At 42.2% G+C, this 20,146-nt stretch overlaps 1 protein-coding gene across 1 annotated transcript in view; it reads right to left on the bottom strand.

Annotated features, from left to right (window-relative positions):
- DGKK (diacylglycerol kinase kappa) overlaps window positions 1-20,146 on the bottom strand; it is a 178,971-nt gene that overhangs the window by 121,163 nt on the left and 37,662 nt on the right. The window contains exons 2-4 of the mRNA XM_013990902.2: window positions 5,490-5,600; window positions 4,902-4,982; window positions 2,718-2,822 (exon numbers count right to left, since the gene is read on the bottom strand). Coding sequence (XP_013846356.1) covers window positions 2,718-2,822; window positions 4,902-4,982; window positions 5,490-5,600 — 297 coding nt within the window. The remainder of the gene's footprint in view (window positions 1-2,717; window positions 2,823-4,901; window positions 4,983-5,489; window positions 5,601-20,146) is intronic.

Raw genomic sequence — 20,146 nt, forward strand, 5'->3', positions numbered from 1 at the left:
GACATGCTTAAACTTTCCCAAACTCTTCTTGTCAAATGTAGTCCTCCCCCTTTCACTCTATTCCAGAAAGGTTCTGTTTTCTGTTACTCAGCCTTTGCTTATACAAATTACCCTGCTCCGGACTTCCTCCTTCCCCTAATCCCCTGCCACCAATAAAATCCTATTCATCTTCCAAGGTCAGTCTCATATCTCTTCTCTATTAACTCTACCCAGGGGACTCTAGCCCATACTTATTTCTTCCTCCCCTGAAGTCTCCTACTGTCTGTTTCATTTATCTGGCAATCAATCATGCACTGCCTTGTAACATCTCTGAAAACTTGTCTTAAATACTGTCATTTAACTATTTCATTTGTATATATTTTATTCCCCCAACTACCTAGAAAGCTCATCGAGGCCAGGAGCCAAGGCTATACTTTCTTTTCAACTCTCTATGGAACAAAACTGGGGGCCCAGTAGGGGCTCACTCCTTAATATGTACTGACTGATTTTCAATAGGTTACCCCATTACTTATTAGTGACTTTAATAGACCGCTAAGTCCATGATTAATCTTCTTTTACCCCAGGTCAGGTGACAATTAGAGATAAGGTGCATATAAGAGAAGGCATTTTTGACTCTTTAAGCCTCAAGCAAGAAAAATTGCTAAGATGCGGGTGGTAAGATATTTTACTATTGGCTAAAACTGCTCCTTAATAGATTTGGGGTCCTTGGAGAAGCTCCACAGAGATTGTAATTATAATCTGAAATGCACAACTCTCTCAAGAGAGTTAATAGGTAGATTTTTTCCCCCTTTTTAGTTTGTGCTGGGTAGTCAACATGAAGGCGTTCAATTCATTTGAGTCAGGAATGGCGCAAAAATACTCTGATAGCTTCTTTAGGAGTTCTTGCATTCCTGGACTAATAATTAAAATTCAAAATATTCTATGTGGCCTTTTATGCCAAATTGAAATTGAGAATGCCTCCAGTTTGGATAGTGATAAGCCAAAGGAAGGAAAGGGATTGGTTCACAGAGGTGAAGATAGGAGGGGAGCATGGAACTAACAATTTTTTGTGGCAACTTCTAATGCTGAGCCATAGTGACCTAATTGGGGGTGAGTAGGAGGGATGGGATATGCTTCTCCATTAGAAAAAAGAAGAAAATAACGAAGGAGTGAAATGCTGAGTGCTACTTCATGTAAAGACCACCATTAGATTCTAAGCAGAGACTGTCTCAATTGAGCATTTACAATGTGGGCCTGGGAGAGGTCTTAATGATATGTGGAAAGGTACCTAGTCCCCAGTTCAGTCAACTTGTCATGTACTTATAGCCATGCATAGCAGAATGTACAGTTATGAGAGTAAGTGGTCAAAAGGCTGGGAAGTTCTAGGGGAGTGAGGACAGATGGTTTTTCTCCATGGCATTGTCTTTACTTTTAAAACCCATTATTACTCATTATTTTACACTGCTCCACCCTAAATGCCTATAACAATCCTCTACCCTTTGCTAGTTATTTAAGAAATCAGATTCTTTTTTTAAAATTAAAGTATAGTTGATTTACAATGTCGTGCCAATTTCTGCTATATGGCAAAGTGACCAAGTCACTTTTACATATATGTATATATATATACTTTTTCTCGTATAATTCCCCATCACGTTCTAACCCAAGAGACTGGATATAGTTGTCTGTGCTATACAGCAGGACCCCACTGCCCATCTGATCTAAATGTAATAGTTTGCATCTACTAACCCCAAACTCCCAGTCCATCCCACTCCTTCCCTCCTCCCCCTTGGCAACCACAAGTCTGTTCTCTAAAGACATCAGGTTCTGTTTAGGAGTTGATTCATCTTCCCCTTTATCTCCAAGGCCTTCACAGCAGAACTTTGCTTTAGGATGAACCATGTATCATTCCCTTTCTAAACTCTGGCTCCAAGATTACCTTCAGATTCATTTGTCCATTCAACAAATATTTAGTGAGTTTCTACTATGTGCCAGACACTGCTCTAAGTAAATAAATGACAAAATCCCTCCCCTCTTGAAATTTATATAACTTCTAAGTGTGGTATGTCTGTAGAAGATTGAGGTGAGGGAATAGCCAAGAGTTTGAATGGTGGCACCACTTGTTGCAGGGAGCAGTGACCAGGGGTTTGGTATTGCTAAGGAGGAAAGGAACCCTGCCAAGCTTTGGAGAGCCCTGCTCTTTGTTCTTCCCTCAACATTTCCTTTGTTGTGGACGGTAAACAGAGAGGCAGAATGGCATGATGGTTAAGGACATAAGCTCAGGAGTCATACAGCTTGGGTCCAAATCTTGGCTTTGCTACTAAGTAGTTATTTCATCTTGATGTAGTTCTTTCTCCTTTGTGAGCCTCAATTTTCTTAGCTGCTGTTACTGTAATCACTCATCAGACCCAAGTCAAGACTGCTGACTGCGGCTATGATAACATAGGAACATCTAAGTTAGCTGTTCACCTTGGGTGCCTCATCCATTGAGCATACAGTGACATCTGCATATCAAGTGGATGTGTACAGAAGTATCCAAGCCACATACTCACCAAGGTTTGAGTCCAAGTGAGTGAATTACTCCTATTTATAAACAGGCTTCCTAATGATATGCATCCATTGTTCCTCACCAGATGGTATCTACTTCCATTTTCTTATTTCCATGTTTGAAAGGCAGCTTAACTAATGCAATCAATTGTTTACCCATGAGAGTTGTGTGAGTTCTGTGCTATTTCCCTTACCTTACGAATTTCTCCCTGTTGCACAGTTTTTATTACGTTAATCCATTCTTCCATGTCTTTTCGGTTGGGTGCAGCTAGCGTAACTTTTCGCTGTGGTGTGATCACCTACACAAAAAGTCACATCGTTAGCCGGTTCCAACTCCAAAACTTTGCCCCAAACAGATCCTTTGACCTCTCCAAGAAACTAGACAGGTCTACCAAGCACAACCCAAACCACTTCTTGAATATAAGACAAAAATTCCCAGAGCCACTCACAGTCCCTTAGATAACCACCCCAAATAATGATAATGATAAACACTTTAATAGCACTTACTATGTGCCAAGCATTGATCTATTGTACTGTACCTATGTTATTTATTTCAATCTTCACTACAACTCCATGATATGGGCATTATTATTTTTCTCACTTCATAGTCAGGATATTTTTCCATGGCAAAGGAAGTTAAAGACTTGCCCAGGGCCACCTAGCAGGTAAAATGCTAAGGCAGAATTCAAATCCAGATTCTTTGGTTCCAAAACACTTGCTCTTAGACACTACATCATGTACCCATTTGCTATTCAGATGAGGTTGTCTGAAAATCCTACTTGCTTACTGCTGCCCTACTACTTGAAAATAGTAAAGGGCATAGTTTTCATTAGGGTGTGCCTCTTTCTGATTGAGAGGACAGTGAGAATGGAGTGAGGAAACAAAACGTCCAGGTTTTTTTTTTTTCTTTCTTATGGTCAGAAACAATCTGAAGAGAACGCTCTCTTAATCCTGCTTGGTGCAAGAACCTTGCAGGAACAATGAGAAAGCAATGCTGATGGTCTAGCAGAGGGAGACCATGGTCAGAACTTCATCTTTTCCCAAAGGGCAGGAGGGAGCATGGATAGCTACAGCAGCAGTCATTGCTTATTTCACTGACCCTACTTGCTTTCACTACCAGCCCCATCCCCATCCCCAAATCTTGGGGCTCGAGCTCTCCACACCAACCAATAAGTTCTTTCTTCTTGTTCATGATTCTGTGCTAAATGACAATAGGAACAGGGGCAATTGTGACAACAGCCACTCCTTTGGTCCAAAATTATTCTTGTGGGGGGTTGATGAACAGTGCCTCTGTGTTCTAATCTAAGGGGCAACCTGGCCCTTGGAATTTCTTTGTAGGATGGAGACCTAAAACATTAGCTTGTGTGCTCATCACCCAAAGACTCAGCTTTTTTGGGCCTGGGTCAACAGAACCCTCAGCTTTATCCTGGGTGGTACGATGTGTGAGAGGAAGAGAGTAGGGTCTTCCTCTTATATACAACTGCTCTCCTTTCAAAGGATTATGGACCAGCCATGGAATCAGGGTATTGGGTCCACAGCTCAGTTGTCTGCTAAGTACCACCCACCACCTCCCTGAAGAGGAACCCTAGTCTTTATAACCCACCCCTGCGCCTGGGAAAAGACATTTCTAGGAGGAGGTGGGTAAGAGAATTCCTGGGCCAATGGACTTACTATTTTTCCCACTTCATAGTCAGGACATTTTTCCATGGCAAAGGAAGTTAAAGACTTGCCCAGGGCTACCTAGCAGGTAAAATGCTAAGGCAGAATTCAAATCCAGATTCTTTGGTTCCAAAACACTTGCTCTTAGATTTACTTGAAACACTTGGATTTACTTGAATGACCAAAGCCTTATGACATTTCAGCAGTGACAAGCCCTTGAATACTTCCCTAGGAAATTCTCTGCCCTCTTTGAGGTACACTCATCAGTAATCTTAGCATAGGGTAGCTTTCACTTTGGATTTAGATTCTTATCTACTTCATCAAAGGAGGGAATGTCATGTAGCTCGATTATCCTAATATATTCTACGACATATTAGCAGTCTCTTGAAACCCTCCCGATGATACTCTTTTAAATTATCTTCACTGGGAGAACTGATTTTTGTAATAGTCACTCTGCGACACCTCAAAATCAGCTCAGATCTGTATCAGGCTACTAATAGGGAACAAGGCCATCACTTTTTTAGCCTGTAGAAAATATTCCCATGAATGATCATTAGCACCCATTTGCAATGCTACTTCAAATGGATTTCCATACACATTTTGGGATCAAAGGAGACTTGGGAAATCTGAACCCCAAAGAGGCTACACATGGGTATGGCAACCCCTCTTCCCAGATAGCTCCCACCCCTGCCTATTCAGTCACTCCTAATCTTACTTACGCAAAAACTGTGGCAAAGGTTTCTGCAACTGCTTTCTGCCAAGGCAACTTGAGACAGATCAATAGTTTCAAAACGTGCAAACTGGAAAGGTATAAGAGGGAGAGGGAAAAGGAACCATCTGGTTAATGAGGCAAAGAGACACTAAAGGTAAACACACATACACAGGCACACTAACAGGCATTTTCAGCAGTCATGATCCCATTATTTCTTTGGCTTGAGTGCTGGGATTTATCAACATCATGGTTTTTATTGATATATCATGTGACAGACAAAAATCAAACAAACTAAACCAAAACACAACTCTTCCCAATATTTTTATGTGGATTTATAGGAAGGCCTAGAAAGTTCAGGATTATTCAAAATTAGAGGTTTATGCTGGAGAAGATAATGGGATATGGTCCGGATAGTGGCCTAGTGGAGCAGATAAGGGTTATCCAACTTAATGCTTGCCAACATGTTACTTGTTGGCCCATCTCCCCACAAAACATTTCCTAGTATCCACCCCTTAATCCATTAACCCAATTGAATCCCAATATATATATGATATATATAAGCTATATACATATAATCTTATGTATATTCTCTTACCGCAGGATGATGTGCAAAGCAGAGCCTTTGTCCTCGAACCAGAAAATATCTAAGCTTCCATCTCTTGAAGGAGTTACAGTTCTTCAGCAGAGGTCCTTCCTTCAATATTTTCTGAAAGATAGAAGCAGAGCGTTGAGTAATTAGGTCAGTTTGCAAGACCATACCATTTGTCTATTCAGTTGAGAAGATCAAATATCTGGAAAGCTCTATCTCTGTCACATATCTGAGAAAAGGCCTGAGGGTCAGGCAAGAACACAAGGAAGTTAGTTCAATCGGTAAAGGCATGGGTTAGCCTAGGATAACACAGTCAGGATGATGTAGACACTAAGTTTCTTAGGGTACATGGCCCAAGAACCATGCAGAACATCTCCATTGGTGGTGGGAAGTGAGGAGGAGGGAAAGACAAGAATACATTCCTAGAAAAGAACAAATGGTAGGGGAAGAGGCTGAGTTCAGTAAAGACAGATTTTCTGGATATCTCCAGGTTGTGGGTCTTCAACAAGCCCTTTCTATTTGCTATTTTAGCATGTTCTTTTTATTTATTTATTTATTTATTTATTTATTTATTTATTTATTTATTCATTCATTCATTTATTTAAGGGCTGTACCCACAGCATATGGAAGTTCCCAGGCTAGGGGTCGAATTGGAGCTATAGCTGCCAGCCTGCTCCATAGCCACAGTAACACCAGATTGGAGCCATGTCTGTGACCTACACCACAGCTCACAGCAACACCAGATCCTTAACCCACTGAGCAAGGCTAGGGATCGAACCTGCGTCCTCATGGATACTAGTAAGATTCATTTCTACTGCGCCATGACAGCAACTCCTAGCATGTTCTTTTTAGAATATTAAATTGGATCACATCCCTTCCCTGCTCACAAGCCTGCAATAGCTTTCTAACACTTTAAGAACCAAATCCAAAGTCTTTACCATAGCCTTCAAGGGATTCATGATTTAGTGAAAGCAAAAAGGGCACCAAAAAGGAATTGCCTTCTGATCACTTTCTTTACCTCTTTCACAGTCTGACCAAACTGATTTTTCAGTAGCTAGTCAAACAGATTGTCTCTAACCAAGCATAGAGTCTACTTACCATTGTTACCATTGAGGACATCCTCAGTTACATTTATAGGCTACAAATCAACATGCAAGACTATACCATCTGGGAGAAGTACTCACACCCACCAAGCTGGAACCAAACACATGCTGAATGGATGAAGAGACAGACTTAGTTTAAGTCATCAAATCAAAGCTTTACTATGAATTTATCTATCATCTAAGTTACAAAATCACCATTTGGTGGTTGTAGAGGTGTTTTGTTTGGCCTGCCTAGTGTATTTCAAGGTTTTTAATCACTTGATAATATTTAAAAGGGAGAATATTTCAAATAAAAATCCAAGTTTCCTGTTTGTTTGTTTGTTTTAAACATCAGGGGAGTTCCCCTTGTGGCTCAGTGGTAACAAACCCAAATAGTATCCTTGAGGATGCAGGTTCAATCCCTGGCCTCGCTCACTGGGTTAAGGATCCCGCATTGCTGTGAGCTGTGGTGTAGGTTGCAGGCATGACTCAGATCCTGCGTTGCTGTGGCTGTGGTGTAGGCCTACAGCTGTAGCTCCGATTTGACCCCAAGCCTGAGAACTTCCATATGCTATGGGTGTGGCCCACTGCTCCACCAAAAAAAAAAAAAAAAGAAAAAAGAAAAAAAAATTCAGAACATCTGGTAACAGTGGACCTATCTTCTCACATGGCAACAATCTGCTGGTACAGAGTAGTAGATGCTTCCTTCAGATGGGGCACTTGACTCCAGCAGGTTATTTAAGATTGGGACCCCATCTAAATAATCCTTTGCTACCCTCATTCTCTCAAATATACACACATCTATTACACTATCTGTTCAATTCTCTAACCAATAAGTTAGTACTAATGGACAGAACCTCTGTATGTCAATGGAAAAGTCAGTTCGCAGCGATCAAAAATTACCTGAATCGTCTTGATAACTTATGGGAGTTTCAAGGTTATTGTACCACTTTTGAGATGTTTACAAAAGAATGGTGCCAAGGAATCAAGCAAGAGAGATCAATAAGATCTTGTGGGAAGGGGGGGAAATTGGCATGGAGAGTGAGAAATCACACTTAAATTGCTGAAATTGAGCCATCTATGAGAAAACAACTCTTGTGTAAGCACTGTGATTACATCACCCTTTCCTTTCTCTACTCAGATGGTCTCTCAATTTTGTCTTCTTTATCCTAACCATCTCAACTTTATGCCATATATTCTTCCACAATAAGTATTCATGATACCTAGGCAGTCATATTTATCCCTTTCTGCTAAAGACTTAAGTTGAAAATGTTAACTGCTCCAACTTTCTATAATTGAAGCCACACCCACTACTTCTGCCCCTTTCCCAAGTTATTCTTTGTCAATTACTCAGTGCTTCTGTTGTTTTTATTTTATCATATATCATGTCCCTTGTAATAGCTCATTTACAGTTTTTGGCTGGATACTTTCCCCTTCCCTCCATTTTTCAGTTTAAAACCTTAACTTCGACTGCTTTTTATTACCCCTGCTGTCATACCCAGCTCTCTTCTCCTCCTGTTCCTTTCAGAGGTGGGATGATGGGCTTGCAATGATGAAACAAGGAGAGGAATTTGCTTCTCCAGAAGATTCCCAGAACCCTGGGCCTTCTGGTTCCTCCAAGAAATTCCCATACCCTGGTAATTTGACACACTAAAATAAGTAGAATTCAGCTTCTTCTCCCCAGCTACTTCCTTTCATCAACCCTTAGTAATGGTCACTATTTAATTCCCCTTCCTGGTACTTAAGAAATGTTCTCTTTCCTTTCCTTACTTGTGCCCTGATAATTAATGATATCCTGTTATCCATCTAAGGACACAGCAAATCATCAAAACCTAATTAATTAATTAGTTAATCCATTAATCTGAGGACACAGCAAATCATCAAAACCTTCAGTTCTCATTCCATGAACACAACATTAATCACAGCCAAAAAAGAAAAGAAAGACCTCATGGTGCATCTATCATTGGATGGGCTGCTTCATTTGTATCTTCTGGGCTCCTCCATCTTTTGCTAGGCCCTTTGCAGGGACACTCCCTGTCTCAAAGATATGGATAGTGGGAAGAAAGGGGGAGGAAAATACATGAAATTATCTGAGATGAGAGAACCATTTGAAAGAGCCTTGGGAGCTTCATGTTCATTGCCCCAAATGTTTACCTTCTAGTTCAAATGAGAGGTTCCACAAAGATAGTGACTATCTACTCACACATCTTGTCATTGGGTACACTAGCCAAATCACAATTATCTCCTCTCTGCCCCATGATATTAAACTGGTCTGAATGCACTAGCTTTAAGTGTATGGCTATCTACTCAATGCTCATAAAAGACTAGATGGTAACAGAAGAGTCAGTAACCTAGCAGGGGAACTAGCGAGCCCAAGCCCAGATGCTGCTAGGTTCTAGGTGATTATGATTGAATGTGACTGGTGTTACTAGTTCATCCCATTCTTCAAGACAAGCTGGCAATCTAGGAGAAAGTTTGTGTGAAGTTTTATAATATGGAAATACTAGCTACTAATTAAAACAAACAAAAAACTTGTGAGGGCCAAATGAAACATGTATAAGGGCAAAATCAGCCACAGTCAACAGGTTTGCAATTTCTGAACTATAACTACTGTCACTTTCTCTAGAGGACAAAGTGAATGAGTAGTTGGTATTCCTGGTATCAGAGGCGGTTACAGTATATGAGTTTGGAGTTTATGTGTGAGGATCCTGTACATATGAGATATATATTTCCAAGTTGGGAACAGATAAACGTTTATATGACTTACGTACAGTAGGAAGAAAGTTTAGAAGACCATGCAAGAGTTTCTTAAGTTTTGAACATAGGTTCTGTATTGGCAACTCCGAACATCTACAAATCTCCAAACCTGGTTTGGAGAAGGTAAAGTTCCTATGGTTTCTATCACTTTAAACTCTGTCCCCCTTTGGGAGACGTTTCTAAATAAACCATGGTTTAACTACAAAACAAAAACCAAAACCCCAAAAAACCAGTAAGCAGCCCCTGGAAGCCAGTTTGAACAAGCAGAAGCTAAAAAAAAAAAAATCAATCAATGGGTTACTTCAAGTCAATATTAAGTATGTGGATGCAAACGAACCTTTACCTACATAGAGCCACTAAACTTAACAAGGACATGAGACAAAAATTGGAGGAAACAAACAGGTCAAGAAATACATACTGCAAAGCGAGGCATTGGTACAGGAGCCCTTGCCTATCCTTCAAGAGGATTTTCACTGTGCTTTGCAGTTTCTGGTTTCTTGCAGGTAACATCATTTCATTGACCCCTTGCCACAACCATGTGGAGCGTAACTTCCAATTTCCAGATGGGGAGTTTTTTTTTTTTTTTAAGTGACTGAATTAGAATAACTAGAAGGGTAGGAAGATTCACATATATACAGCACTTTACAATGGATAAAGTGCTTTTATTTTTGTTATTGAATTTTCTGAAGTAGGTAGTGAAAGGCATCTAACTCAATTCTGTCCTATGAAAGACACTCTGAACTTCGGTTCCAAGTAGCTTGCCCATGTATCTTTATTTTTAAGACTTTATCAAGATGTTTGGAATTTTCCTTCTCAAGTAAGACCATCGATGGTCAACATTTTTAAGATTTTGCAGCATCTTGGGGCTCCAATATTTGTCAGAAGACTGCATCTCCAACGTTATTATGGAAGGCAATGAAGAACGGGATTCTATATGGGAATTTTTTTTTACAATTTATTTTTATTTTTTGTCTTTTTAGGGCTGCACCATGGCATATAGAAGTTCCCAGCCTAGGGGTCAAATCAGACCTATAGCCGCTGGCCTATGCCACAGCCATGCCAGATCTGAGCCACGTCTGTGACCTACACCACAGCTTACGGCAACGCTGGGTCCTTAACCCACTGAGTGAGGCCAGGGATCAAACCTGCGTCCTCATGGATGCTAGTCAGATTCGTTTCTGCTGAGCCATGATGGGAACTCCGGGAATTTTTTTTTTTTGTGTGGCCACATTTATAGGCACACAGTGATTTCATAAAATGGGGCACAACTATAATCCTCAGTCCAAGCTACCACATTCCTGTGGCAATATGTGTAATGCTGCAGGTAGGAAGAAGTTAGGAAGAGTTATTGGACCCTTGTACACACTGAAATGCCATGTGACCCACCCAATGCCCCTTAAACCAGAATATGTTGCAGGCAGGCCTCCTAGTCTTTCCCGAAGGTTCTACTTGACATTAAAATCCAAATAGCACTGATGTCTCTACACTTTTTTTCTTTTTTTTTGGCTGCAGCATGCAGTGGCTTGACACGGAATCTCAGTTCCCAGACCAGTGACTGAACCTGAGCCACAGCAGTGAAAGTGCCGAGTCCTAACCACTAGACTACCAGGGAACTCCCCTGACACCTCTACTTTTAAACTCTCAAGGCTGAATGTTTTGCAGTGGGAGTGAGCGTGGTGCTGAGTTCAATCACCACAGACATCAGGTGGTTTCATTCAAATCCAAGAGCACAGGATTTATTGAGGCATAGGTAACTAGGGTCCTGAGTATAGTGTTCCCACAAAATGTCTTTGCCTAAAGTGTGGTAGCCCTTGCCTAGACAGCTAGACTTTGGAAAGCTCTGCTTCAGTTCCCTTTTGAGTTCTCTTTAATGAGCCGATCCCCAAATTCATTATTCCCAGAAACTCCCGCACTCTGGCACTGACGATCTCTTTCCCTCAATGCTTTACAACTCAGCTGGTACAAATTAATTGCCAACAGTGATGGTAAGCATTTCCCTTGCTCCATATTTATAAAATATCTCAGTAGGGTCTGTAAAAACAGCCCAATTGCCTACATATAATTAACACCTGCCTGCTGCTTATTTGGGAAAGGGCAAGTATAGCCGCTTCTATGACCTTTTCCTGTGCGCCTTCCAAATCCCTGAAGCTTCTACTATCTGCTGTGTCTGTTTTTCTGTGGCTCAGCAGGTTTTTGATGGATGAGGCTTTGGAGGATTCTTTCACCCTGTCCTAGCAAAAGGAGCCGTGATTACACGGCCAAACTGAATTCCACCCCCACCCAATCAAAAAGTAGGCGAGCATCATGTCATACACCACTACCTGGTATTAGCTGGCTGCTCTTCTGTTTGACTTTCTCATGCTGCTCTCAGGAGGGAGGCTGGATCAAGTTGGGATGAGCACGTTTATCACTCCTGCAGTGAAAACTGGACTTCCACTAGGAGCACGGCTGGGGAAGCCAGCTCTCTGTCTACAACTCCTTCAGTCCAAAACCTGGAACATTTATCCTCTTTGCTTTGGGGGAGGGGGTAATGGGAAGAAAGCCATTTCCTAACACTGGCCTGCCAAAGTCGATTCAGAGCAACAATGTTTGATTTGGTTAAAATGCAACTCCGGGGGCGCTTTAGGCTTTAAGAAAGGCCAGGCCCGCTGCTTCACTGAAAGCTTTACATTCCCCAGGGGCCTATTGACATAGCAGGAGTCAGACAGGCTGGCTCCAGCACTTACTAGCTGTGTGACCTTGGGCAAATCGCTTAACCTCTCTGAGCCTTGATTTCCTTGTCCTGTCAGATGAGAATACCTTGCCGAGCATGTGGCCTGCCAACCACTCTGAGTGTGAGCCCCTTGTGGATTGTGGAGGCAGGTGCTACACCCATCCATCTACTGTGAGCTCCCTCCCTAGTACTAGCAAGCCCAGCTGGATAAGGGCCGAAGCAGAAGAATGGGAAAAAGAGTGACTAATTGGCCCAGTTTTTCCAGGACTTTTAGTGCGACATCCATGAGAGTCATAAGCAAACTGAGACTCATTGGTCACCATAGTGCTCAGGAGCCAGATCTTCCTACTGCTCAGATCTGCAAGGACCATAGCTGTAAATCTCTCTCACTGCTTCCTGTGCTAAGCAGGAACTGTTGAGGCTCAGCCACGTCCCTGCTCTCTATTAGTGAAATAAAGGCAGTTGAAAATGATGCGTTTTTCTCTGAAAAGGGAAAAACTAACCAAGTTCTTCCATACCATTCAAAAGGTATTTTATACACATGCACAAATAAATACACACATATATGCTTTCTTCTTCACATAAATTGTAACATTCTAACAATATTTTGTTTCTTGCTTTCTACACTTAATATATCATGGAGCCCTTTCAATATTGGTACATACTGAGCTGCCTCATTTCTTCTTACGATTGCATAGCATTCCATGGTATGGATGTAATATGATTTATTTAAGCAGTTCCCTATTGGTAGACAGTGGTTTAAAATCTTATTCTATTACAGACAATACTGCAATGACTCTCTGTATACACATGTCATTTTGCTTTGGTATGAGTACATTGATAAGATAAATATCAAGGGTTGGTGACTTTAAAACTAGTCCACTGGAACCACAAAGCCTAAAAACCTTTGTCTTCTCAAATCCCTCATTTTTCTTTTTCTATTATTGGAATTTCCTAGGAATGGTAAGGACCATTAATTGATTGCGGACTGGGGAGGAGGTGAGCAATTTAGACCCAGGCTGACAAAGTGCAGAGAGCAGTAACCTGGCTCTTGGTAACTGCCCTGGGAATAGCAGCAGCCACAAAGGGGGAAAGAGCTTGGCTGAGTCCTTCCAGATCTACACACAGGTTCAAATGCTGGTTTTGTTTGAAAAATCCATGTTACTGTTAGGAGAGACCACTCGTAACTTGTTCAGGGTTGGGGATCCGAGCTTTGGTTTGCGCTCTTGCCACAAAACTACCTTTCAACTTTCAGACCTAACCTGACCTTAGCAATGAGTAATCTCTCTCCCCACTCCTGTTAAAGATAATGAAAATAAGGCCCCAAGGGGGGCTACACTTACCCAAGTCAAACAGCAAATTAGTGTCCAAACTGGGACTGGGCTTCTGGCCACTCGATTTCAGTAGTGTAGGGAATCCTCGCTGACCTCCTGAATGTGAGTGGAGGTGCCCTATAACTATAGCCATTGAATTTGCTCTATATTGGCAGCACCTCCAGGAACATGTGCAGAGTTTTGGGGGGCTTCAATGGAAGAGCATGGAAAGGCGTGGGAGGAGACCAGCAGGAACATGGCCTGGCTCCAAGAGTGGGATCAAGAGGACAGACGGGGTCAGAGCTTTGGAAGTTTAGACGAGTGGCTTATGGGAAGGCTTCCTGCAAAAGGTTGGTTTTGCTCTGCAAATACAGGGAGGACAAAGGGTGTCAACTAGGGGAAGGAGGATTTTGTTTTCTTTTGCCTCACCTGCCAGGGCTCAAACCAGTAACCAGAGCCACTAGAGTGACAACGCCAGATCCTTAACCTGCCGAGCCATCTGGGAACTCCAGAAGGAGGACTGTTTTTGAGGCTTGGGAGAACAAAAAGCTTGTTAGCAGGAAATCCAGTGAAAGGAGTGGTATAAGCAGAAGCCTATTGAAAGACCCCTATTGCTACAGCAGCACTTGCTGCTACCTAGAAGCAGAAGTTCTGTGGTCACACAAAGACCCCAAAAGAAAGATACCAGGGAATTTTAGACTCTTGGTCTTCAACTTAACCAAGCTCAACAGAGGCCAGGACATCAATTATCTTACCTAGTACCACTGACTTACAAAGAATGACACAGCACTCCTGCTTCCAAATGCTTTCTTGCCCACCTTTTCATCTGATCAGCAGCAGCCAGAGACAGATGGGTTCCTTTAGCATGCTGTGGATGTTTCCTCTCTCGGGGACACTCCCCCCACTGCTTCTAGCTCTTGGGTCCCATCACCAAGCCACATGCCTTCTTTATCCTAACCACCTTCTATGAGACCAAGTGGCTTCTCTTCTGACTCTGGTGATGTCCTCAATAGAAGGAGCGAGGGCAGCATCTTCTAAGTTTCTCTTCAATCATCCCTGTCCAGAGGAATAAAGTTGTTTCTGGCTGACAAATGTCTGCTATTTGCCCTTATTTCCATGCCTTATCTCATGTACCACCCACATAAAGAGTCCTGTGAAGGAGGTGGAGAAGTTGAGGATTAGAGGGGTTAAAGGAGTAGTTCCAAGTCACAGTGACTGGCAGAGCCGGGGTTTAAAACCAGTCTGTTTGATTCTACTGCCTGTCCCCCCCAAATCCTGAGCATCTCTAGGATAATGGTCATCATGATCTGGCCTGGGTGTCAGATCCAATTTAGGGATTATTTCAGTCCACTCATTTCTTCACCTAGCAGGAAAAGACCTGCCAGTAGTGCCTGCAGATTTCCCACTAGTTTACCTGAAGGAGACCATGTACTGCAAATGATTTCAAAAATGTGAAAGGAAAAAAAATGTTTTTTTTTTTTTTTGAGAAGTGCCTGAAATGTCATAGTCCCATATTTTGCATATTTTGATCCTTTGTAACAGTATGCTGGACCATGTCTCAGAGCTCCAAAGCCCGGGGATTTCAGCCTTTAGGGATATTTTTAAATGCTTGCAACCTAAAGCCAAAGGAACCTTGCAAATAGGCAAATATGTAGCTCATCTGGCTACAACTCACTCAAAGAGCAAAGCGATGAAGATTCAATTGTTGCTTCTTGTGCATTGGCCTTTAAAAACACCTCTTTCCAATTATGGTTTCAAATGCCTCTAATAACATGGGAGCAGTGAGCCCATATCAACTAACCACTTGTACTTGAAGATTTGGGGAGATTGCCTGATTGCCAAACTGGCCCCATGCAGACAGCCATCTGAAGATGTGCACAGGACCTCCAGATACATTCACTAACAGATCTCTGGGGATGGAGTGGTTAGATCATACAGAGGGGATGTGTGAGTTTTCATTTTATTTTTTCCTCAGCTTTGTGAAGTGGTGTTGACAAGAATCATAAGGTTGGTAGTCAGAAGCAGATGCTAGAATCAGTTGGTTCTGCTTGCTTCTTGCAGAAATAGTAGTCTAGGGAAAATGAAATTCACTCACTCACTGGTGGTTGTATGTTGAGGGGATGGAAGGCACCTGCATGCACATGTGTGCTTGCCCACTTAGCCCTATCAGTGTTAGGGGAGAGCAGGAGCAAAATCTTGGGTAAGGGCAGCTCAGGGGTGGAATTGGCTTGGGGGTAGGGTGAGAGACAGACCCATGAGAGATTCCACCCAACCCTTAAAGCTGTAGCTAGGCTTGCTGCTTCTGAGCAGAGGACTGTTCCTGGCTGCGTAAAATTGCCTCAAGTGGAAGCAGGAGGTATGGTGGTTTGATACCCCACCAAACATGGAGGGAAAATGGAGGAAAGAGCTCTGGTTGCAGTATAAGTCAAGGAAGCGACTGTTGTGGGTCTTGGTTACAGAGAAATTACTGGCCAAGTAACAAAGTTGAAAAGCTATGCCAGTTGGTAAAAGGGACAAGTTTCCTGGAGGAGGAGGAAAAGGAGTAGAAGCAAGAGCAGGAGGGGGAGTAATAGTATGAATTACTAAGAGTTGGTGAGTCTTTACTATGTGGGAAGCACTGTGTTAAATCATGTTACATGGGGTATCTCATTATCTCATTTGAGCTCAATAACAATGCTAAGAATTAGGTGTCATAACAAGCCTCATTTTATAGATTGAGAAACTGAGGCTTAGGGAGACTAGGTATCTTCCCTAAGAGTTAATAAATGGCAGAGCTAAGATCTCTCTTGGAGTTTTACAGGACATAGAAGACCAGTTATTCCTTCACCGAAAGAAAAAAAGTAGGTTTAAATCAATATATTCTATCTTTTGTCAACTGATAGAAGGAGGCAGGATGCTGAAGGGAGATTGGTGGTATGAATCACGGCTATTTGATTCAGTTTTGTTTTTAATATTAAATGCCAGAGTAATTAAGATAATAGCAATTGTTTGGTTTATACAGCACATTATCAGCTAGATAAAGATCTTGAGGATTCTCACTTAACTCTGGAAAAGAAACTGTGAGGAGTCAGCGAAGTAGTCCATAATACTATGGACTTTTTTTTTTTTTCCAAATAAAAAAAGCTATGCCAGTTGGTAAAAGGGACAAGCTTCCGCCCCCCATCCCATCTCATCATAGCTCAACAGTTAACGAACCCAACTAGTATCCATGAGGATTCGGGTTCAATCCCTGGCCTTGCTCAGTGGGTTAGGGATCTGGCATTTCCGTGAGTTGTGGTGTAGGTCACACACGCAGCTCAGATCCACGTGGCTGTGGCTGTGGCTGTGGCCAGCAGCTGTAGCTCCGATTGGAGAACCTAGCCTGGGAACCTACATATGCCACGGGTGCAGCCCTAAAAAGACAAGAAAAAAAAGAAGAAGAAGAAGAAGTCTATGGCTCAAAGAAGAGGTCTATGGTCACTACGTGGTAAACCTTCTCTGGCTTCATGACTTCTGGTACCAGGTTCTTTTCATTGTATCTCTGCACTTTATGTTTCCTGTGTGGTTTGATATTTTAATTAATAGTCTGCATTTTCAAAGCTCAGTTTCCCTTTTCTGCCATCCAGCAATATAATTCTCTGCCATCACTGCTGGTAAAGAAGTATGGTCACAGTCAAGTGTGCCACTGGCAGGTATCCTTGTGGTTAATGAAGGTAACACCATGCTGGACCCAAAGGGAAATTCTTCTCTGATCTGGATACTTCCTAGTAGCCATAATGAAAAATTAACTTCGCTGTGCAACTACTGCACAAAAAGCAGTAGGATCTTACCAGGAAAGACTGAGAACACTGCTGTTACTGTTCCCCTCCCTTCCCAGGGGCTGCTTCCCACAGCTTGTTCAGATGCTTTACCACAAGACCTACTGCTACTCTTTTCATAGCTCTGGACCTTCATTTATTTCCCCATTGAAACACCACCCAGATCTGCCTCCTTTTCCAATTTCTCCCTGCAGGCAAACGCCTGGTAAAACTACACCCCACTCTCCACCAGGCTATGTTTAAGAGATTAAGATTGCTCAACTCCTAAAAGGCTACTAACTACAGTAATCAAATTCTAACACCCACTGGCCAGGACTTAGAGCAAGGCTGAATTTTACTTTCTAGATTTTGTGCTGCTCAACTCAGGGCTGTACTCATAACATATGGAAGTTCCCAGGCTAGGGGTCGAACTGGAGCTACAGCTGCCAGTCTATGCCACAGCCACAGCCACGCCACATTCGAGCTGTGTCTACAACCTACACTACAGCTCATGGCAACACCAGGTCCTTAACCCACTGAGCAGGATCAGGGATCGAACCCATATCCTCATGGATGCTGATTGGGTTGGTTACCACTGAGCCACAATGGGAACCCTGTGTTGCTCAACTCTGGAAAGCTTATCCAGAAAGGGACACCAGAAAGGTATAAAGGCACTAAGGGAGAGAGAAAGAGAGGAGAAGAAAGAGATTGGTGGTATTATAAATCCAGAGAGGTTGAGTATAAAAGGAATAAGATTAGGCTGAGCACGGAGGGGTGGTGGTAAACACCCACAGACTTGTAGATGACAGAAGATGCTCATTTCCCCACCAGTGATGAATAGGATTCTCACTGGTCCTGGAACCATCCCTCAACCATCATGGGGCTCTGAGGTTGTGCTCTAATCAATATGTACAACTCTCTGTTCTAAGTTGCTGGGGAGAAGGAAGTGCTGACTAAAATGGGAAGAGGGTCACCAACTGAGATTTGGGAGACAGCTAGACCTGATTCACACAAAATAATCAGTAGGCAAAATTGTCCTCTGTGGGGGGGGAAGGGGGACTGTCCTTTAATTGGAAACAGGGCCTAAAATCTAGGATTACCTATGAAAGAGAAGGAGGGTGTTTCCTCTGTGGAGAGACTGTGTTCAACCCCGGCTCAGTGCAGTGGGTTAAGGAATTACCTCTCGGTAGGGATGGAGAGAAGGGAACAGAGAGAAGTAGAGAGTCCTTAGCTATCTATGTTTCCTTTCTTTTTTTCCCCCCTTTTTCGGCCTTTCCCACAGCATATGGAAGTTCCCCAGGGATTGAATCTGACCTATGGCACAGCTGCAGCAATGCCGGGTCCTTAACCCACCGTGCTGGGTCAGAGATCAAACCAGCAATGCCACAGACAAGCCAGATCATTAACACACTGTGCCACAGTGGGACCTCCTATTTTATTTCTTTAAAAAAAATCTAGCTGAAGCAAGTATCATATAATATGATTTCATAAATCTGGGTGCAATGTCCATGGGTATCTGTTGTATTTGAAATATTTAATTAAAATATCTTTAAAGAAAAAGAAAAAAAGAATCCGGCATTGCCATAGTTGCAGTATAGGTTGCAGCTGCAGCTCAGATTCAATCCCTGGCCTGTGAACTTCCATATGCTGTGGGTGTGGCCATTAAAAAAAAAAAAGGAAGGAGCAGAGGAGGTGGCAGACTCACTAATAGCAATATACATACACCAAAATTGATCCCCAGAAAAATATGGAGACACAGCTAACCCCTTTTGCTCCTCATAACGTGGTTAAAAAGTACTCACAGGCATAAGTCTACTATCCACACCTTTTCTGAAATGTCCACTATGGTTAGTCATCCTGCTAAGCAAGTTGTTTCCCTGAGTGCTAATACCCACAACAATACTGCAAGGTAATAATTATTAGCTGCATATTACAGATAAGGCTTGGAAGTTCAGAATGGTCCACTAACTTTTCCAAGATCACACACAATGACAAAGAGGAGTGATTTTGAACTCAAATCTCTCTGATTCTAAGGCCTACACATATTTCTATTCATTATACCATACACCTAGCCTCCATCTGTCATGGAAAGTGAGTGTTGGTTTGGGGTGAGAGAGAGGGTGGATATTTGCAAAACCACAGGAAATCTAAATGATCCAACTTGTGAGTTTTCACAGAAACATTTGTACATGGGTGTAGTATGGGCAGCAATATGGCACCAGAGAAAGACATTGGGCTTAATGGATTATGAGTTTGGGCTCCGGCACTAAACTGCTACATAAGCAAGTCATGCCACTTCCCCAAGCTGCCATTTCCTTGCTAAAAACTGCAGATAAAGGTGCTAAAATTTGGCATGTGATTCATCAAGGGAAGACCAAGACGTTAACAGAACAAAACTATTAAAGTTGCTTAGGTCTATTGCCATACAGTAGGCCTCCCACCAAATTAAAGATGGCATAAAAGAATAGGCTCTGGGCCCAGGAATGGAAATTATTTCAAAACTGAGCAGGTCAGGAAGGCAAACTTCAGCATAAAGTTCTCTTGGTAAATCACAAATATGGGTCACAGCTGAGTTATGTCTGACAGGGACAATGCCCAGAGTGCCACAACTTAGCCATAGTGGGTACTTGATAAGTGTTTATAAAATGAAGTTGGGTGGGGTAAAATATACCTAGGGAGGACAATGAAAAAGCATGTTCTCAAATGTTCAGAGATCCGTATCCTATCAGTTGGTTCATAAAAGCCACTTGCTGTTGTAGGGAACACATGAAAATCCTTATATTTCCAAGCACATATGTTTAGGCAAAAGCCAATCTGGTACAGAAAAAGGAGTGTAGATTTTGGAATCAGATAAACCTAGATTTAAAACTCAGCTCCAATGTGGTACATACACACAATGGAATATTGCTCAGCCATTAAAAGGAACAAAATACCGGCATTTTTAGCAACATGGATGGACCTAGAAATTATCATGCTAAGTGAAGTCAGTCATACAATGAGACATCAACATCAAATGCTTTCA

This window comes from Sus scrofa, chromosome X (assembly GCF_000003025.6).
Source record: "Sus scrofa isolate TJ Tabasco breed Duroc chromosome X, Sscrofa11.1, whole genome shotgun sequence".
NCBI lineage: Eukaryota > Metazoa > Chordata > Mammalia > Artiodactyla > Suidae > Sus > Sus scrofa.